The sequence below is a fragment of the Gopherus flavomarginatus genome, chromosome 9 (genome assembly GCF_025201925.1).
Source record: "Gopherus flavomarginatus isolate rGopFla2 chromosome 9, rGopFla2.mat.asm, whole genome shotgun sequence".
Taxonomy (NCBI): Eukaryota; Metazoa; Chordata; order Testudines; family Testudinidae; genus Gopherus; species Gopherus flavomarginatus.
The window spans coordinates 50,844,519-50,866,447 of record NC_066625.1 but is presented as its reverse complement, the minus strand read 5'-3'; the positions used below and the strand labels follow the sequence as shown (position 1 = coordinate 50,866,447).

Genomic DNA, 21,929 nt, shown 5'->3' with positions numbered 1-21,929 from the left:
TCTAATAGCCCTGGGCCCACAGGAGAGAGAATCCAGCCCATCCTGCTCTGCATCACCAGGAGACATTAGCTAAGCCTAGTACAAAATCTGTCCCTTTGTTACCCGCACAAAATTCTCTGTCACTTGCACACTCTAGAGCACCCACCTCTACCTAGGTCCTAGGGCTCAGGTGTGACGCTCTTAATTCAGGCATTCTAACTTTACCCCTCCGTGGACTCTAGGCTTTACTCCTCCAGGCTCAGAGCAAACACCCATTCCCTCTGGACTCAGGGCCTAATCTTTCTGAGGGTTTGCATGGTCTTTTACCAGTGAAGGAGCCTTACACAGTTAAGCTCTATTTATTAACAATCACCAGAACAGAATGCACATGCTACACATACAATGCTCATCACTCCCAATAAGACAGATGAACTTTCCCTGCTGGCCAGTCAGAATCAGGTCATCTGGGGACTCCAGTTTCTGCACGGTGTGATTGGCAGGGTGTTGAGGTCTGGCAGCTCTGATCCTGGGGCTGTGTCCTGGAGTTCGTTCCCAAGAACTTCCTTTTGGGCCCCAGTTTATGTAGTGAAACTTGCGTCCTGCTTAGCTAAAGACAAAACAATAAAGAAATGAGGATTTCCCAACCACAACTATAAGTGGTTTCTTGCCAAACGGAATGCTGTCAAACTGAGTCTTCTTTAACCATCTTAAGATCCGTTTCTTTATCTGGTGATAGTGGGTGCTATTAGGACAGGGTCTCCTTATCAGCCCGATGCTACATTCTTTTAATGTAATTTAGATGGAAAGTGAGGATGTGACTTCCTGCTTCTTAGCTAGTGGCTGCTGCTCTCAATATGGCTGCAGACGAAGGCCTTAGGCCTTACCATATGGCTACAAGAAAAGGCCTTGTCCTTACACTTAGAGACTCAGAGATCTCTCCCGCTCACCAGCAAGGAGACGGGATATGCTTAAGAAATCCTGTTCTGCTCACCTGGGCAACTTGGAGGAGGGGTGGAAAGAACTGGAGGACACAAACTCCAAGTCTAGGGTGCCAACATTTGGGCTTTTACACTATTTTGAGTGAGCTACTGCTGCTCCGAGATGCCATTCTGCCACTGCCTGTTGCTCTGGCTAATGTACGGGTGCCCCTGCTGCAGGGTCTGGCAGCATTGCTGATGCCTGATGGGGGTTTGAACTGCCCTTTGGATTGGGTTAGGGCACTGTCTAAAAGCTCTTTTTTCCTTTTCAGGGGGAGCCTGGACCTATGGCCCCGAAAGGTGAACATCAGCTTTACTCTTCCATGCTTTGCAGGGTTCTCTTGCTTCTGGTTGGGTTGGGAGAGGCAGGGAGAGCCGTCGCTTGCTGTGGAATTGTTAAGGAAACTAGCGATGCTCTTCTCAAACTCTAGCTCGCTGCCCTGAATCCAGTAGTGGTTACGCATCATTACCCCTGGGTGACAGTTCAGCAGCCCGGGTGAAAGGAGATAGTGAGTCTCCGAGGGCCCCATTATTGTTGGCAGCCCAGTATCAAGTGGCCTGTGTACCCTACAAGTGTCCATGCATGTGAACGTGGGGAAGCTACCACTGTCGTTCTCTGTGCTATACCTGCTCTGTGGAGGGAGAGCTACGCAAACCAGCCCACTCTGAGCACCCTCAGTGCACTCAGTTCATGTATAGTCCAGGCAAGATGTCCACAAAACCAGGCCAGTTGTGTCCAACCTCTCTCAGAACCATCTCCAAGCTTCCAGACCAGATGGGGGAGCTTTTCTTCCTTGGATGGCTTCCCAGAGGAAAAGAAGGCTGGGGATTAGACCTCTGACTCACCTGCAGTCAGGCCCCTTTCTCACCTCCAGAGTTAAACTGTCATCTTAACATTCTCTCCTGCAGGAGAAAAGTCCCGCAAGAAGCGCTCGCAGGTGAATGCTGATCCTGAGCCTCCAAGTCCAAAGGTACAGAGCCTTTGTCTAGACATCTCCTGTATCTCTCAGTTTTTATGGGGCCCCTCTGCTCGCAGAGTCATTCTCCTGCTGCCCCATTGTGCATTTCATTGGATCTTTGTATGGAAGAAGCTAAACACCATCTCAGCCTTCACAACCCCATTTATACCCAGATGAGAAAACTAGAACAGAGAGGGACCAATGTGTTGCCATTAGGGTTTGATGAATCAGGACTAGAACTAATAGAACCCAACCTCGCACTCTTGTCTTCTAAGCACTACCCTAGATAATACCACCTCTCAACTAGCCCCCTCAGTCGTGTACACTTTACTGACACATATTCTGACACTAGATGTGTGTTTGTACATATGTTTGTACACACATCTCTGTAGAGAGGCTCAGCATCCCAGAGATATTCTGATAGCTGGGATCTCAACTCCACGCTCTCATTAAGCTCATCTCAGAATGAAACGAACGCAGTACAAGAGTAACAGGTTACTTTATTTTTCAGTAGTCTGCTGGTTCAGCCGTTCTGTCATCCGCTGGCCTCAGGGGTGGGGTTAAAGAAACAGGCTTGTATTGTCCAGACATTATTAAATCTCACGTTCGAAGGTGAGCAATGTACTGCAAATGTCTGTTACTTGAGTAAGAGACAAATCGCTAACAGGGTCATGCTGACCAAGGGGCGTTTTTGGAACAACGGAAGTTGTGCAACTTGGCGAAAGGAAGCATCTTATGGATGGGTACAAATGCAGCTTTTTTTAACTGCTTAGGTCCCTGCAAAATGTTTAATCAAAATACAGCTGCTATTGACCTGAGGCTGTGGCATGTGACTGGTTCTATTGCCCTTGTTTGGGTTAATAGTGAAACTGCTAATCTATTCCCCTTTGTTTTTAAACTGCAAATCCGCAGACATCCCTACGCATCTCTGCCTGGCAGACTGTCAGATACCTGTGTCTGTCTGTCTGCCTGTGTAACATAGGCACTATCAAAATAAATATTCTTTCTAAGGGCCAGCCAAGAACCCCACTGCACTAGGTGCGGTACAGACAGAGTAGTAGATGGTCCCTGCTCCTAAGCCAATGATGTGAGCTCTGTCTGCGTTGCACAGCACCAAATGTTCTCTCAGCATGTATTGTAAGGGCTGCGTGAATAGCTGGTGATGTGCATTCCTGAGGTGGGGAACTTTAGGGAGAACAAGGCCAAATTTTCACATTTGGTGCCTGACTTTAGGCAGGTTAAGTTTTAAAACTTGCCCCAGTTTGCTCCCAGCTGATGTGTGTGGAGTAAACTCCATAGAACAGACGGTTCAAACTGTGCATCTGATGGTTGAGCCGAGAGCAGCTACAGCACTTCCCACAACAGCCTTTGCCCCTGGTTCCCCTGAACTTTCTAGTGAGACCCCTGAACATACAGAAGTTAAAGTCGCGTCCCCGTGACTGGGAGTGCACATTTCAATCATCTGCCTAGGTTACAAAGCCGGTGCCTAAGAGAAGTTCGAAGGGCAGCAGCAGCCAAGAGAAGGTAGCAAAGCGATCTGGCAGGAAGAAGGGGAAAGAGCTCGTCCAAGGAGCCGAGAATGCCAAGGCACATGAAGCAAGAAAGCCAAACACCAGGTCCAGAAGAAAAGCATCAGCAAGTCAAGCGTCTCCCACGAACGAAGCTCCTGCTGCAGATAGGAAGAGGCAGGCATCTGCTCGGAGAAGCACAGGTTAGAATGCTGCACTGGCTCCAACATAAGCATGGGACAGGGATACGCCTGGATGGCTTATGCTGGTCAAGGTCAATCTGGCTTTTTTTCAAAAGTGGAATAAAAGAGCTTGTGTTATGCAGGGAAAGGGAAGCCGCATCCACCACCCATGCACTGTAGGATTGTTGGCCGGGCACTGGAGTTAGAAACTCTGACGCTAATTCTCTGTGCACGTGTTGTGTGACCAGATCACTGACCGTAGGCATGGTGGGTCCACAGCGAGTGATTCCTTAATGGACACCAGGATAGCAGACTGGTGGGTTGGGGCAGGAGATGCCTTATACAGGATCTTGGGGCCCCAGTTCTGCTGCTTTGACTGCAGAATTTCCAAGTATCAGGATGCAAATCTTTAAAATTGCCTGGTCTGCTCAAGGCAGGATGGGTACTAAGAGAGAGAAGGGTTAATCGTGAGGTGATGAGGATGGCTTTGAGGACCCCAGCTGCAGTAGAGGGGAGGAAGGAGAGAATCTGGCCAGGACTGAGATCTGAGTTCTATTCGGAGGAAATTGGCACTCCCCGAGGTGCCCCCAGGATTCTCAGGCAGCAGAGGTAGCTTCCGACCCCCTTCAGTCTTCCCGTGGGAGAAAGTGAATTTCCCTTGCTGCAGGGTACAGGCAACTTGACTGTCAAACTTTGCCCTCTCACTGCTCTGACTTTCTCCCCTGTCTTTTTAGGAGCAGTTACTGCTGCCCCAAGATCCAGGCGGGTGAAGGCTGAATGACTGGTCTGGCAGGGCATCTGTCCTCGCTCCAGCCTGGAGTAACTCAGATGGGAGCTCGCTTGCTACTGCTGCACATGCTGCGGGAGACGCGCTGGGAGCAGCTGGTGAGGTGACTCTTCTCTCAAGTGGGCGTGCCCGCTGCATTGTTTCTTAGATCCCTCCTCAGAGGGGGCTTGCTGCGGGGGTTCTAAGCAACTGATGCAAGAACCCTGTCCCATGAAATGAAGATGATGCCATGGCGTCAGCCTCCCTGCTCACCCTCCCCATAGTGTGGTTCTCTGACCCAACAGCCAGTGCTTTTAGCAATCTGATTTTAGTACTAACAATAAAATGTTTCCATAAACAATCCCTTGTGTGGCTGCTTTGCTGTCACTGCAGGAGACTGACTGCTGTTCTGGAGGCCAAGTATTAGGGCAAAGCAGCAATACAGTAGTAGTGTGGCTTACAAGGCATTCTGCTGGGACCTACCCTTTCTGTGCGATAGTGGTTCAGATGTGCCTCTTTTCCAGCTAGTTAAAGGGAATTCTTAGTGGCCATAGCTAAACTGTGCTGGATTCCTGTTGTGAGCATTCACATGGGGAGGGATGCTACAAAAATACCTGTCCATAAATGGAATAAAGAATCCCTTCTAATAACTGGGAATTAATGGCAGATTCTTCTGGCGCCAGTTCAGGTGCTAGCCTGGATCCTTTGGCTAGAACTATTTTTTTCATGTCTGGAGAGAGTTGGGGGGGCCTTTTTGGGTGAGAACCCTGGCTCCCCATCTCAATTAGGAAACTGTTACAGTGAAACTGAAGGGCTATTGAGAATGCCCCTGTAACAGGCTGTACCCTTATGCTCACCACTTTGTACAAGCGTGATCATGGTTTTGTAAAAGTATGCCTTGTGAGGTATCATTTGAAAGGTCATAATCGGCTGAACATTATTGTCCTGGTAAAATATGTGCAGCAACGTTGTGTGTACAATTATAAGGTTCTACAGTGTGACTTTACTGGGACATGCTCCAAGTTTAGAAAAACAGTTTCAAACTATTTGCCCAGAGACCAAGGCTAGCCAGCACCTCAGCCAGCTGTCAGCACAATCAAATGGACTATCGCCTGGTTAAGCAACCATTTTTTGGCAGTAAGAAAGGTGTGAGCGAGAAATTTACATCTTGGCAATGGAACAGCTGGGCTAACACACTGGCTGTCACATGAATTCCAGCTGGAGATGATCTTCAAAGAGGAGGAAAAGGTACAAAAATGAGGAATAGAGGCCCCAAATCACCTTTCTCCCCTCATCTCTACTCTCGGCATCGACAATGTTTGAAAGACAAAGAACCTGGGGAGGGGTCCTGGCTTGGGAGGAATCCAATCGTGAGAGAAACCTTCTTGCTCCAAGTTCACTTAGCTTGTTAGGTTAGGTATTAGTTTGCATTTATTTCTTTGTAAACAAATCTGACTTTTATGCCTTATTCCTTGTAATCACTTAAAATCGATCTTGGATTGAAGTGTTTGGGGAAACTCCATTTGGACAGCAAGGTTTGTGCATATCATTTTCTATTAATGAAATAATAGGTTTTCTATGAGCTTTTTTTGACAAGAAGGAGAGAGCTGGGCAGTGCAAGTCACCCATTTCTGGGGACACATCTGGGACTGGAAATTTGCTTGTGTCCCTCTGCAGTATAATTCAGGAGTGGCTAGCAAAGAGCACTCGTCTAACTCAGCTGGGAGTAGGTTACATGCTGGAGGCTGTGAGCAAGCCAGGAGTGGTTGCTCTCACAGCAAAGTCGTGTAAAAGGCAGCCTATGGTGGAGAACTGAGGGGAGACAACTGTCCAACAGTCCAGATTGTACCTTGGGTGGGTGAAAGTGAGCCGGTACAGCGTATCGGTCAGGAGCCAGGACTGACCCATACGCAGCCCACGTTAAAGCTCTATGGGCAGAGCTTTAACATCCCTGTCCCTTTTGCCTTCCCTGTCTTTGGCCCTGCCCGTAGGGTCCCTACCGTTGCCCCTTCCCCACCCCCCCCGGTTGGCAATTTAAAAGGGCCAGGGGCTCCCGGCCACTGCTGCTGCAGCAGCGGCCAGAGCCCTAAGCCCTTTTAAATCATCGCCGGAGCCCCGGGCGGTGGGGGTCAGGCAGCGTAGATGGGTTGGCTGGGGGAGGCTGACCTCCCCAGCTCCGCCCCTTCCGCCTGAGGCCCTGCCCCTTCTGGGGCTGTCCCCCATACCAGTAAGAATTTATTATTACTTTTACCCTTGACTCTGGAGAATGTCACAACCCCTAACCTTTCCACTGCGTCATCTTTACCAACATCCAAGGCTCCTATGCTAACAGGCAATGGCCAAGTCTTTCACCTAGGAAACAAGTGATCAAAGCAAGTTCCTACAGAAATGCAGCTGGCTTTTCATAGGAAATACTTCTCTTGGCCTGATGAATGATAGCACAGCTAAACTGTGCCATGCCGAGAGGTAACATCCTAGCCCCAAAACAGTGTTTTTCAGAAGTGACTTCCTGGTGCAGGGCATGGTAAGGGGATTCATGGCCCAGGGTGGCATCTACTGCTACGAAAGTCCCAGTTGAGCAGCAAATGCCCCCTGCACCTGGATTCCTTTCTTTCACATTTAGGTATCAGTGATCTCGCATGCACGTGTGTCTCCCACTTACCACAAGAGACACAGTCCAGTGGATCTAGCTCACCCACTGGCTTGCTGGGTGATGTTTAGTCCACCAGCCAGATTTAAAAAGGGGTCTTATTAGCGACCTGTCAGCTAGAAAAGTGTCATTGCTATCATGTTAGATGCATGCCTGGTGCTCATCACCGGGTGTATGGAGCTGCTGAAAGAGGATCAGTTTTGGTATATCATGTAATGCTTAAATGTTATTGGGTAGCCAATCTGGAAAAATTATAAAATCCCAAGGAGCAATAACTTGAAGCAACATAGTGTAATTTTGACCAGAATTGGCAGAAAGCTTCTGCCATTGATAATGTATATACGATTGATAATGTAACTATACACTCAAACTAGTATTGGTTGGGAAATATTTAGCCCCAGGTGATACCTTTTATGCATTTTCCCTTACTTTTTTGCCTTTGGTTAAAGCAAAAGTCTGTAGTCACATGACAGCATGAGCTTGTTTGACTATGTGTTACACTGTCGACTGCATTTATGAGAAGTTTTTCTCCAGATAGATATTTTATGACTATTGGCTACTGTCCAATGGTTCCTGCACTGGCAAATGATGATAATACAGTGTATACCATGAAGAACTATTTTCAGGCTATGTTCTGCTCTCTGGACCAAGACTGGACCTATGTTGTGTATGATGAAGCAATCTACTGCAAAGCACAGATTATTAAATAGAGGAATCAAAAGGAATTTGATCATGACCACCTTAATGTGGGAGGCATGTATCCTGCAATGAATTTCATGGGTGGTGTAAGCAGTATGATGCAGGAAAATGGGCAGCCACTATGGTGCTTCAGTCAGCCATACACTAAAAAGGACAGCATTAAAATCCATGAACTTATAAATGAGGCAATGAATTGCTTGAAATGGATGGCACTTGGTGATTCCATGGACAATAATGATCTCCCAGAAGATGAGACGCATGTTGGAGAAAACTTGAACATGCTTTGAAGCTTTGGAGAAGGCACACAGAAGACAGAGTGGAAGCACAGAATGCTGTGGCAGATTTCATGAACAGAACCCAATCAGCTCATGGACTCTTATGTTACCCAATCTGTTCAGATACATTTCTGTTCTGGGAGAACTATGTAACGGATTTCTCCCAACTACCGATGGATTACATAGCAGCAAAGAGAGATGATGATAAGTCTATATATGGAACCTGAGACATTTATAGTGTGATCACATGAATTATGCTAGGTGGGGATGTGTAACTGTAGCAGAAGCCAGACTTCTGGAGGAGAAGCCAGCTATACATCATGCCGTAGCTGATAGCCAAGGAGCAGTGTACTGGACTGCCAGACCTTTCAGTGGCATATGGTGTGACATGGCCATTGAGCAATCTTTCAGCAAGGACTGTGAGAAGCATCATCATCTTTGCACAAAAGATAAGGCTCTGACCAAGTATTACCTGACTGCACATTTTGAGGCAGCTGTAACAGCTATGAGAAAACAAATGTGTGGAATGCAGCCTTCAGCAACAGAGCTCCACCAAGAAGCTACCACACAGTGCATGGCTGAAGATGAAACTGCTGTCCCAGATATTAGAAAGGTTGTGACTGAATGACAAATCCTTTTAGCTCTGAACCTGGAATGAGCCCAGATGACAGATTGCAGTGTTCACACGTGGCTATGTGGACTGGGGCCCCACCTGAAATTGTAGAAAATTTGTGCATGAGACGTGAGGATGGCCTACAAGAAAGGAAGCAGTTTGTAACCAGTAGGCTGCAAAGGGGTGAGGTAGATCTCTTTGATCTCATAGACAGGTCTAATCTCAAATCATTTGGTAATCTCAATCTAACAAAAGAAGCAGCAGACAGCATAAGGGAAAGCTACTGATCATCACATATTCCGCAAGCTGACAATTATCTAGCTCAGAGATGTTGGTAGCTAGGGTGATATGAAGTGTGAGCTGGCACCTGTTCCACTTTCCCTCTTACACTTGGATGGAACTCTAAGGGCTTGTCTACACTACCCGCCGGATTGGTGAGTAGCAATCGATCGGGGGAGTGATCGATTTATTGCATCTAGTATAGACATGATAAATTGACCACTGAGCGCTTTCCTGTTGACTCCAATTCTCCACCAAGTGGAGTCGATGGGAGAGTGTCAGCTGTCAGCTTACCACAGTGAAGACAACACGGTAAGTAGATCTAAGTACATCGACTTCAGCCACACTATTCACACAACTTCAGCTATGTGATCTTAGATCGACCCCCTGCGGTAGTGCAGACAAGCCAAAGAGCAGCACATTGTCTTGGCTGGAGGAAAATCTATCAGTGATTAAGCTACCAGCCTCCTGTAAGCCAATGTTAGCTATTACTGATGTCACAAGGATTCTACCAATGGTATGCACAGACCCTGCCAAGTGGAAAAACTTTTGGGGAGCTGTCTGATCAGCTATTGAACCTTTATCCTTGGACTAAAATGACAATACCCTGCTGTTGGTGCAAATGAAGAATCAATGAAAACTGGTGAGAGCCCACAAGAGGACTGTCCAAATGCAAGAAGTTTGGAACCAGGCTGTGGTAACACCATTACCAAAGCAAGACTTGAAGCTCATATCAAAGAATACATGTAACAATGCAAACTTTCTCCTCAGTGACGGGAGCGGGGAGTGTGAACAGAGATGATCAGCTGGTCATGAAATATACCTTGTCGGTGGGTTTCATGTCGCACAAGCAGTGAAAGTAGTGCCTGGCACCCATTCTGCAATACCAGAACTTGAGGCAGATCACAAGGAAGCAGGTTTGTGAGTCACATGCAAGAACATGCTTGGAAGTCTCAGGGAAGGAGAACACCAAGCTGGAGTGGAAGGAAACAATCCCAGAGTTAGGACCCTCCTTCCAGGTGATGACATGGTATCCTCTCATTAAGGATACTCCTCCATGGGAGGTAACCCCAGTTATTAGGAAGAGACAGATAATCATAGGACTGGAAGGGACCTTGAGAGGTGATCTAGTCCAGTCCTCTGCACTCATGGCAGGGCTAAGTAGTATCGCTAGTTAGGTTTTGTGATGACTGGGAGAACTACATGGTGAATTGCCTGCAGGTTGCAAAGGATGGGGACCTGTCAAGACATCTAGATTGACCTATGCGCAGAGCTGGGGGTGGAGCCATTGGTTGTGGTATGTGTTTGACCTAGAGAAAGGAAGGAGAGAGGTCCTGCAGGCCAAATTTAGGCTGCTAGCTAACACTTTGAAGTCCAGGAACTCCATAGTCACATTCCCTGAAATGCTTCCAGTTCCATACATGGGTCTAGACCGACAGGAAGAATTACAGGTCTCACTGCATGAATGAGATGCTGGTGTTTGGATTTAGGTTTATTGGGAACTAGGGAACCTTTGGGGAAAGGAGGAGCCTATACAGGAACGAGAGGCTCCAGCTAAACCAAAATGGAACGAGAGTGCCGGTATGTAAAATTAAAATAGGTCATAGTTTGAAAACTCTAAGGTCTAATAGCTGCAGAAGAGCATAGAGTTTGGACAGACCCATCCCTTAGAGTATCCCCTTTAAATTAATCCCCCCCTATCTCCTAATAAAGAGGAGAGGATAGAAGCTGATAAAGTGCAGGTAGACACTGAAGAGTCTAACAAAGAAGAGTCCCATTCAGTTACATTTCATGAAGGCAGGCAACTAAATATTGACATTTTATAAGTGCTTGTGTAGAAATGTTAGAATTCTAAAGACAAAGCTGGGTAAACGTGAGTGCCTCGTATTAAAGGAGGCTAGTGATATAATAGACATCACGGAAACTCAGTAGAATGGTGATCAATGAGACAGTAATACTAAGGTACAAAATATTTAGGAACGACAGAGTATGTTGTGCTGGTGGGGGTGTGGCACTATATTGGAAAGAAAGCATAGAGTCAAATATAGTAAAAATCGTAAAGGAATCAAACTGTACCACAGAATCTCAATGGATGGAAATTCCATGCTTGAATAATAAGACTATAGCAGTAGGGATATGCTACCCCCCACCTGACTAGGAGGGTGACAATGACTGTGAAATACTGAGGGAGATTAGAAAGGCTAGAAAACCCAGTAATAACTGGGGGATTTCAACTATCCCCTATTGATTGGGTCCATGTCACTTCAGGAAGAGATGCAGAGAGAAAATTTCTAGACACCATTACATGACTGCTTCTTGGAGTAGCTAGCCCTGGAACCCCCAAGGGGAGAGGCAATTCTTGATTTTGTCCTAAGTGGTGCAGAGGACCTGGTCCAAGAGGTGAATATAACCGAACTACACGGTAATAGTGACCATAATGTAATTAAATTTAACAGCTCAATAGAGGGGAAAATACCAGAGAAAACCACCACAGTAGCATTTAGCTTCAAAAAGGTGCAAAACACACACACACACTCTCTCTCACTCTCACTCTCTCTCTAAATGGAAATCAAAAGGCACCACAAGAGTGACATGCCTGCAAGCTGCATGGCAACTATTTACAAACACCATAATATAGGCTCAAATGAAATGTACTGTATACCCCAAATATTAAAAAAAAAAAGCCCCTGTGGCTAACCCATAGCATAAAAGAGGCAGTTAGAGGCAAAAAGGCATCCTTTAAAAAATGGAAGTCTCATCCTACTCAGGAAACTAGAAAGAGGCATAAACTCTGACAAGTCAGGTGGAAAAGGTCGGTCCAGAAAGAATTTGAAAAGTAATGGGTGAAAAGATTGAAAACTGACAAATTTATTCCTACCCTTTGTTTTCTAAGTGGAGAGAGTTAAACAGTGGGTCCCCCAAGGATCTGTACTGGGACCAGTGATGTTCAACATATTTCTAAATGATCTGGGAAAGGGGTTAAACAGTGAAGTGCCAGAGTTTCCAGACAATAGACAGTTACTGAAGCTAGTTAACTCCAGGGCCAGCTCCAGGTTTTCGGCCACCTCAAGCGCACCCCCCCCCCCGGACCTCCCCCCCCAAAAGCCACAGCAGTGCAATCATGCCGCTCCGCTCTTTGGTGGCAGGTCCTTCACTCCGAGAGGGACTGAGGGACCCACCCCTGAATTGCCAGCCATGCCACCCCAAGCACCTGCACCCAAGCTGACTGTGAAGAGTTACAAATAGATCTCACTAAACTGGGTGACTGGGTAACAAAATGGCTGATGAAATTCAATGTTGATAAGTGCAAAGTAATGCACATTGGAAAAAATAATTCCAACTATACATACAACATGATGGGATCTAAATTATCTAGTACCACTCAAGAAAGCAATCTTGGGGTCATTGTGGCTGGTTCTGTGAAAACAGCTGCTCAGTGTGCAGTGTGTTATCAACAAAATATGAGGAACCACTAGGAAAGGGCTAGATAAGACAGAAAATAGCATCATGCCACTTTCGTGAATACTGCATGCAGTTCTGAACTCCTCATCTCAAAAAATATAGAGTAGAATTGGGAAAAGTATAGAGAAGGGCAAGAAAAATGATTGGGGGGATGGAACAGCTTCTATAGGAGGAGGAATTTAAAAATACTGGTCCTGTGCTGCTTAGAAAAGAGGTGACGGGGGTCGGGTGATTGAAATCATGAATTGTATGAAGGAAGTCACATTTACTCCCTTCACATAACACAGGAATCAGGGGTCACCCTATTAATTTAAATAAACAGAAGGAAGTGCTTCTTCACACAACACACAGTTCACCTGTGGAACTCCTTGCCAGGGGATGTTGTAAAGGCCAAAAGTATAACTGAGTTCAAAAAAGAATTAGATCAATACGTGGAGTATAGGCTATTAACTGGCTATTAACCAAGATAGTCAAGGATGCAACCCCATGCTCTGGGTGTCCTTAAACCTCTGATTGCCAAATGCTGGGATTGGATTGCTTAATAATTACCCTGTTCTGTTCATTCCCTGTGAAGCACCTGGCACCATCCACTATCGGAAGACAGGTTACTGAGCTAGATGGACCATGGGTCTGACCCATTATGGTTGTTTGTATGTTCAAAGAAAACACTCCAAGTAAGCAGGGTGATAATGTGGAGCTTAGACTCAGAGCAATATCTTGGGCGCACACATGCTCTGTTCTTTGGGCGTTACTGCCAGGGAATTTGTTTACCCAATTTGTAGTTATTATGTAACAATTTTTTTTCACGCCTTCATGTTAGCTGCCATTCGCTTGTTGATTTTTACCTGTGTATGTAGGAAGGTTATGCACATTGTAAATGTTGTACAGCAATCATATAACAATACAGCAATAATGCAGCTGGTTTGTACACAGTAGCCAAATTCAATTAAATTACAGTTTAACCTGGTTCAGCTCGTGGTTTCTAGCTGCTTGCCAACTTAATTGTCCGTATATGGTAAAGTGAGGAGTAGTTGGCCAGTCTCTTATTTATAAAGCACTTTACTTTTTTTTTTTTATTTGTAGGGGTTTTTTTATGCTAGGGGGTTCCTTCACTATAAACTGATATCTTCTAGTGTCTTTGGTCTGGGGGATGCATCTTTAAACAGCTAGTTAGTTAACATAATAAAGTTGGTTTTTTGTTTGTTTTACATTTCTTCTATTTTTTAATAATGCAAATTTAATACACAGCTTAACTTAGTTTGTTTACAGTGTAATGGGGACCAAGTCTCTTATAACACAAGCTATACTTTTGCAATTGTATAGATATTCATTTTTATTTGAGGTGCATTATTAATATTTGATACTAAATGTAATGCTTAATTGCTGGAATAGATGCTCACAATCTTCTACTAGAAGGTGTATTGCTTTCCCTTGCTGAGCACTCTGTTTTAGCAAAAGCGTTAGTAACATAATTTTTACCAAGCTTTTTGAGTTTAGAAACACAAATGTTAACAACTATTTTCCTGCAACAGAACATAAAAGAAAAGTGTATAACAATTAAACCAAAATACATTTTAAATGCAAGTTCATGCAAACACTTTAAGGGTATTAAATTTTTATGACACTTTGTTGTGTTTGGGAGCCAAAGGTGGAAACCTGTTGAAACCCTTTGGTTAGCTTTATGAATGAAACTGTTATTTTTAAACATTTTTGCTATGACATTTTTATAGGGATATTTAAAATTGCAAACAAGATCATAAAAACCCAAACAAGAATTTGACATTTTGTTAATATTACCTTTACCTTAATGTTGAGCTTTCCCCTTACATTTTTTTCTTTGAATAAAAAAATAAAAATAAAAAAACTGATTAATAAAAGAGAATTCTTTGGGTTTTAATTGTACATATATTTCTGCCTCACCAAATAATTCATCTATTTATAACTGAGACCTTTTTGAACTTTAAAAAAATGGTGATAATAATATTATGGTACTTATACCCCAAACACAATAGTAAAATAGTGTGGTACCACCTTTTTTTTTAAAAAGGTAGAGAATTGACTTTTGTTGCAACAAAATAAAGATAATTTTTAAAAAAGTGATGTTTTACACACACACACACAAACCTACAACACAGGACAGTATACATGATGTACATGACAAACTTACAGTTAAAAACTAATGGCGCCAGACTTCTTATTTATACCTTGTGGCAAACTGGGAATGTTCTTAATATTTTCTCTGAATACTGTGTTGGTGCCTCAGTGTCCCATGCAGTTCTTAAGTATCCAGGAGGGGGGATAAGGGTGTGTGATTGCTACAGAGCAAAGGGCCAGTGCACCTAAATGCCTGGCACTCTGTCTCCTAGCAACTGATGGCCTGGGCCCCTCCTCTGCAAAGGTGCCAACTGAAGGTGTTGGAGACAAAGGGATCAGGTGACCTCCTGGCCCAGGAAAGGAACTGAGCAGAGAGGAGGGGCTGGAGGGGTTTTGGAGTCTGGAGTTGGCTATGGACAAGGAGTGAAGTGCAGACGTGGGGGTCTGGCTCACTGCCCCCCAGAATGGACCCGGCGGAGGGGTCCAGTTCGCAGCACCTACAAGCTCTGTTTTAGACCGTATTCCTGTCATCAAATAAACCTCTGTGTTACTGGCTGGCTGAGAGTCACATCTGACTGCAAAGTGGGGGTGCAGGACCCTGTGGCTTCTTCAGGACCCTGCTAGAGCGGACTCACTGTGGGAAGCGCATGGAGGAGCAGAGGATGCTGAATGCACCAAGGAGAGACCCAGAAGGTGAAGACGTGTGAGCTGCTTGCCCTGAAAAAGTCTTCTCCAAGGGAGAGGAGGATATGCAAAGTCCTGACTGGCTTTGTGGGGAGCAGTTCCAGAGCATCGCCCAGGGACTCAGTGACATACCTATACGAAATAAATAAAATATAAACATATTTTAAAAAATAAACAAAATGGTTAACCATTTAAATAAGCAAGTTATTACCTTAATTTTTAATAAAAATAATTCATATTAATATTTGCAAAAAATGTATTAATTTAGTAACAAGGCATTTTCCATTATTTTATATTAATTTTATTTTAAAACTCTGTGATAATAAGGAAAGCTCATGTTTCAAATATTAGTTAGTGGTTAAGATTAGAAGCAGAGTGTGCATTTCTGTTGCTTGGCAACCATATCTTCAAGTAAGTTAGGAGTAATTAATAGATTCATAGACTCTAGGACTGGAAAGGACCTCGAGAGATCATCGAGTTCAGTCCCCTGCCCTCATGGAAGGATTAAATACTGTCTAGACCATCTCAGATAGACATTTATCTAACCTACTCTTAAATATCCCCGGAGATGGAGATTCCACAACATCCCTAGGCAATTTATTTCAGTGTTTAACCATCCTGACAGTTAGGAACTTTTTCCTAATGTCCAACCTAAACCTCCCTTGCTGCAGTTTAAGCCCATTGCTTCTTGTTCCATCCTTAGAGGCTAAGGTGAACAAGTTTTCTCTCACCTCCTTATGACACCCTTTTAGATACCTGAAAACTGCTATTATGTCCCCTCTCAAGTCTTCTCTTTTCCAAACTAAACAAACCCAATTCTTTCAGCCTTCCTTCACAGGTCATGTTCTCTAGACCTTTAATCATTCTTGTTGCTCTTCTCTGGACCCTCTCCAATTTCTCCACATCTTTCCTGAAATGCGGTGCCCAGAACTGGACACAAGACTCCAGCTGAGGCCTGACCAGCACAGAGTAGGGCAAAAGAATGACTTCTCGTGTCTGGCTCACAACACACCTGTTAATGCATCCCAGAATCATGTTTGCTTTTTTTGCAACAGCATCACACTGTTGACTCATATTTAGCTTGTGGTCCACTATAACCCCTAGATCCCTTTCTGCCGTACTCCTTCCTAGACAGTCACTTCCCATTCTGCATGTGTGAAACTGATTGTTCCTTCCTAAGTGGAGCACTTTGCATTTGTCTTTATTGAACTTCATCCTGTTTACCTCAGATCATTTCTCCAATTTGTCCAGATCATTTTGAATTTTGACCCTATCCTCCAAGGCAGTTGCAATCCCTCCCAGTTTGCTATCATCTGCAAACTTAATAAACATACTTTCTATGCCAATATCTAAGTCGTTGATGAAGACTATTGCTATTGTATTCCTGAAGGGTTACAATTATTTATTTACTGGAGTTTTTTAACGTAAAATATTAACCCTAGTGTTTTTCTTTGATTGTTTTGTTCTATTTTTAATCTTTCAGAGGTTTCTGTATAAACTACTACTACTTTTTGGCGGGGGGGGGAGGGAGGGAGGGGGAGACGAGGGGATGAAGAGCAACCTAGGAAGGTAGTGAGAGCTGAGCCATTAACTCTATAAAGTTATCTTAAGGTACAGGCAGCAGCAGCAAGTTGAGCAAACTGAGAAAGGAGATAAAGGAAAATGTAACCGGTATGTAAAAATATTTGAGAAAGAAGGTTCTACTTTTAGCCATGAGCAAGGAGTGTGGCTCCAGGGGTTAAAGCAGTTGGGAACCCACACCCCTGTTTTTTATCCTGGCTTTGAAAGGAAGTGGGGACTGTACCTGCTCTTGCAAAACCTCAATTTGTTTGCCCCAGTGTTTCTTGCTTTTATCCGCATGCCAAATGGAGGGCAGAAGTGCCCTTACATGCTCCAGTTAACTGTTTTTGGGCAACGCCATCTGTTAATGCATCTTTTAATTTTGCTAGGACCACTTTTTTCCATTTCTGTTCCCATTCTTCAGGCACAGGATAGCTACCTCACGCTTGCTGATGACCACAAATATTTATAACAGGACAACACCTCTTTTTTTTTTGGTAGGTTTTTTACAGCTGTTTCCACATTTTATTTTGTTCCCATGCTTGCTGTCTCTGGGAGAGCAAGAACATTCCAGGCCTCAGTGGCTTCTCCTGCTTTCTTTTAACTCCTCCTTTGTTTCTGTTATTTGCCCTGCCAATTTTGTGGCATGTTATCTTAACTATTTAACAGCTACGGTTATAGTTTGCAATATTTTACATTTGAAGGCTACAGGCTTGGCCCTAGCCTTACCGATTCCATTCCATGTTTCTTCCCCACGTGCATCTCCGGCAGATCAGATAACCTCAAAATGTGTTTTATAATTAAGGAGTAGGGGGGTCATATCTGCATAACTTCAGAAAAATAGCAGACAGAAAACCTTTTCTCAGATGAGTACATTCTACAAATAATGACAAATATTTTGAGGTAATACATGGTACAAACAAATCCAATGTTGTGTGACTACAGACTTGTTTTAACCAAAGGCAAAACAACACAGAAATACGTATAAAATGTATCACTGAGGGCTAAGTATTTCCCAATCATTCCAAACCAGTGTTATTTTGAGTGTGTAGTTCCATTATCAATTGTATTTCAAAGCTTTCTGCCAATTTTTGTCAAAATTAAACCACCTTTCTATGAGCTGTGGCTCTTTTTGTGATTTTATTATTTTTTCAGATTGGATGCCTGACAACATTTAAACATTGTGTGATATAGAAAAACTGCACCACTTCCACCATCTCTATCCACGCTGGTGATGAATGATAGGTGCCTAATGTGGTAGAAACAACTTTTTTCTAGCTGTTGGGTTCCCCTTAGCGCTCACCCAAGCTCCAGGCTAGTAGACTACTTGGGCAAGCCACAGTACTGCTCTGTGCCTCAGTTTCCCAGCTGTCAAGTGGGGATAATGATACTGAAAGTGCTAGGGCCTGAATCCCAAAAGGGCCTGAGGCATCACAATGCTTAACCTTTAGACACCTAGAAAAATCACAGGAACAACCCTGCAGTAGGGGCCTTCACAGTGAATGGGGTGAGACAGGCGCCTTTGATAACAATCCACAAAGCCAGCAAGGTAGGTGAGGAGTCAATGGAAGAGGCCAGCAAGAGGGACGAGCTAAGCCCCGCCCCACCCCTCTCCTCTCTCTGAGTTCAGCCCCCAAGTCTGGGCTGGTTGAAAGCACCTATAGTTGGTAGCAATCCACAAACCAGGAGCAGGCAGCGGTTTGGCTGCCTAAGGGCTGATCTACACTGGGGGGTGGGTGGGGGTGTCGATCTAAGATACGCAACTTCAGCTATGTGAATAGCATAGCTGAAGTCAAAGTATCTTAGATTGATTTACCTCGTCCTCATGGTGCGGGACCGACGTCCGCGGTTCCCTGTCGACTCCGCTAGCACTGTTTGTGCTGGTGGAGTTCCAGTCGACGGGAGCACTTTCGGGGATCGATATATCGTGTCTAGATGAGACACGATATAGCGATCCCTGAGAAATTGATCGCTACCTGCCGATATGGCAGGTAGTCTAGACGTACCCTGAATCACAAGCGGGGCCCAATCCACTGAGTGTGCTCACAAGCTGCCAAACTTCACAAAAGAGCAGGGACAAAGGGGGTTCAAGTCCCTTCTCTGCCAGATGAGAAGGGATTTGAACAGGCCTCTGCCACCTCTCAGGTGAGTGCCCCAAGCAGAGTCATTCTAACTTTCTCTGTCTTTGTTAATTACACTGCTCTACAGCCAAAATGCTTCTGAAATAAATGTAGTCCAACTTTACTAATTCTGGGTCACTGAGAACCAAAATGATGCTTAAAATTGTTGACTGGCTCTAGTTTTCAAGATATGCTATTGGGTCAGTATATACGACCCTTGACTTGGGAATAGCGGAGGATAAGTGAGTTATAAAGGGAAGGGATCTCAATTTAACCAGAAATGACTAAAATACATCTTTGACTGGATCTATGAATAAATCTATGACTGGGTTTGGACAGTACTTGCTTTTTAGGCAAAACAATGAATGATGCAATCTGAAGCTGGTATTGCATCATACATGATATGAATTGCATCATGTTATTCCTAGAAATCATGGATGATGCAATCATAACGAAGCTTACATCACTCTGCTGAACAAATTGCCCTATATCAGCTCTAGAAGTCATACAGTGTGGTGCTCTCTTATTTGTCAGTGTTTGATTTTGCAAAGGGACACATTTCTGTTTAGCCAAAGTGAGCAGAGATGCCTTGTACTTGTGTGAACAGTGCAGATAACTTCTGCTACGTTTGTGGTGAAGTGACTTTTGCATCACAAAAGCGCAGTATAACCACTATGGTTAAGAAAGCCTATCACCTTTATTTTGGCTGCAAAATTGGAGATCAGGACAAGAGGTGGGCCCCACACATATGCTGCAACACTTGTGCAACAAATCTTCGCCAGTGGTTGAACAGGAAAAGGAAATCTATGCCTTTTGCAGTGCCAATGATTTGGAGAGAGCCAACAGCTCATACCAGCAATTGTTACTTCTGCGTGGTACCTCCAGTTAGGAAAGGTGTGTCAAAGAAGATTTGCTGAGGGATTTGTTGAGGGGTCTGGAAGCAGGAGAGAAACACCAGGGGGAAGGTGTCCCTGAAAAGCCTGCAGTAAAGATGACATGCAATAAAGCCATTCACTCCAAGGTACGAGGATCTGTCTCCCAATCTCCTGACGAAGGCTAAAGCTTTGTCACGCTTGGTTTTTCCCTAGTGGTTCACCATTGCAAAAACATTCAGTTTAAAAAAACCCAATGTTTTAAAAAGTAACAATTCTGTTTTTTATTAGCCTGACAATAAGCCTGGGTGCCCAGCATGGCATGTGGTCACCATTGGCAGCAGAACACCTGTATCTGCCTTGAATATTTTCACTACCACAAGTGCCAAGCCATGGAGATTTTCTTTGTTCCCACAAATCACACCATCATAGAAACATACGGCTGGAAGGGTCCTTTAGCCCAGCCTCCTGTGCTGTGATAGGATCAAGTAAACCTAGAAGACCATCCCTGACAGGTCTTTCTCCAAGGTGTTCTTAAAAAACCTCCAATGATGGGGATTCCACAGCCTCTCTAGGTAACCTGTTCCAGAGCTTAACTATCCTTATAATTAGAGTTTTTTTCCTGATATCCATCCTAAATCTCCCTTGCTTCAAATTAAGCCCATTACTTCTTGGACTATCCTCAGTGGATGTGGAGAACAATTGATTGCCATCCTCTTAATAACAATGTTTCCCTTTTGTTCTTTTCTATTTAAATGATAGGAGCCCCAATTCAACGCTTTACAAATAGCTTTGCAACCAAAGGTTACAGCATATTAGCACTGGACAAAGCTATGACAATCTACACCACCTGAGGATCTGTCCCTAAGTGAACTCACATGAACTACATATAGCGATACCATGGCTCAGTTATCTACTTGTATAGATTTTAAAGATACTAGCTGAGCAGTGAGAGTCACATTATGACTTAAAGCATCAAGAGGAAATTTATAGTCCAGACAGAAATTCCACTCCTGAAGCAGCAGACTGACATAGTCTTAGACCCAACATGTCATTCATTCATCTGAGTTCTGAAGAAGGTGGTTACAATGCAATTATTCATTTGTTCTTTTCCAGGAAAACAGGATTGAAGGATTTTTTAAAATGTAATACAAGTGGGGGGGTTTCAGACATCCCCCCCAGGCTAGTGGCTGAACCATGCTGCTATCAGAGTAGTGCACGTGTGCAGGGAACTAGATGTGAGAACAGTAGTATCACTCTGAGGCTGGTTGGTTCCCACTTTCTTCCACCCAACACAGCCTACCTGACTCCTTTGTGCCCCATGGCAGGATTGGAGAGGGACACACACATGTGGCAATCCTGTTTAGCTCACATCTAGCTTCCTATGTATGCATATATTCAGGCCCCAATCCTGCAATTTATTTTAAGTGGATTGGCTGTGCGTCTACGCAGAAGCCCCATTAACTTCAATGAGGCTCTGTCTCCACGCTGGGGTCCTCCTGAGCAGAGCCAGTTGCAGGAGCAAGGATTTATGTGACAGCTGACAGGAATAGATGCAGTAATGGTAGGGTCAATGAAAGTAGTCTTTTTGTTTAAATAGTTGAGAGCTAAGTAACAGGAAGATTGTGGTGTTGGTAAGACAGATGGGTCTGTGAGAGGATCTCTGTGGAGCTGCTCCATAGGGTGAAAAGGAGAACCTCTTTTCTACACTGTGAGAAGCCCAAAAGGATTGTCAGAATCCGAGAGAAAGAAGCAGAAAAACGAAACTGACCAGCCTAACTGCAGAGTGAAACAGCAAAGGGGAAAGAGAGAGCAGCAGAGCACCTTTGATTTTTAAAGCCTTTAAACGCACAATAAAGGGTCTTGCAAGTGTCCCTTCACCTGCCCCCCCCCCGCTCCAAGCCTTCGGAGCAGCGACACCCGCTGTAGCGGGGTGGGGGGGGGACACCCCACCCGATCGCCCCGCCCCGGGGCACGGCTGGACTCACTGCGACTCTCAGGCTGACCCACAGCCCCAGCAGCGGGTTTCACTGCGGAAAAGCCTCGTCGCTTTCCAAACCCAGACCCGTCCGATCCCGGCCCGCGCTCACAGCCGGGCCAGCGGGAACCAGGGGCCGGTAGCGGCTCGGGTCCCCAGCCGGCCAGAGGGGCTCGCTCCGCAGCTCGCCCGCGCACCCCCGGCCCAGCGTCCCGAGCCAGCCCCGCGCCCACCTCGGTCCTAGCACCCCGGGCCGGGCCGCTCCAGGCACC

General features: G+C 44.9%; 1 protein-coding gene and 1 long non-coding RNA gene across 8 annotated transcripts in view; one reads left to right on the top strand and one right to left on the bottom strand.

Annotated features, from left to right (window-relative positions):
• LOC127058639 (endonuclease 8-like 1) overlaps window positions 1–4,732 on the top strand; it is a 13,985-nt gene extending 9,253 nt beyond the window's left edge. For 3 of the 4 annotated variants that reach the window (XM_050968875.1, XM_050968874.1, XM_050968876.1), the window contains 4 exons: window positions 1,229–1,256; window positions 1,866–1,927; window positions 3,386–3,626; window positions 4,340–4,732. In XM_050968875.1, the coding sequence (XP_050824832.1) occupies window positions 1,229–1,256; window positions 1,866–1,927; window positions 3,386–3,626; window positions 4,340–4,386 (378 nt within the window). In that variant the 3' untranslated portion in view covers window positions 4,387–4,732. The remainder of the gene's footprint in view (window positions 1–1,228; window positions 1,257–1,865; window positions 1,928–3,385; window positions 3,627–4,339) is intronic. The other variant, XM_050968877.1, reaches the window with a different exon arrangement.
• On the bottom strand, window positions 320–21,929 carry LOC127058640 (uncharacterized). Of its 4 annotated transcripts, XR_007776411.1 has the most exons (4): window positions 21,668–21,929; window positions 17,417–17,517; window positions 14,153–15,259; window positions 320–586 (listed from the first exon to the last, which is right to left on the bottom strand). It is a non-coding gene; the product is annotated as an uncharacterized LOC127058640 (long non-coding RNA). The 4 variants fall into 4 exon arrangements; XR_007776412.1 differs by lacking the exon at window positions 320–586 and having other exon boundaries at window positions 13,901–15,259; window positions 17,417–17,564; XR_007776409.1 differs by lacking the exon at window positions 320–586 and having other exon boundaries at window positions 13,901–15,259.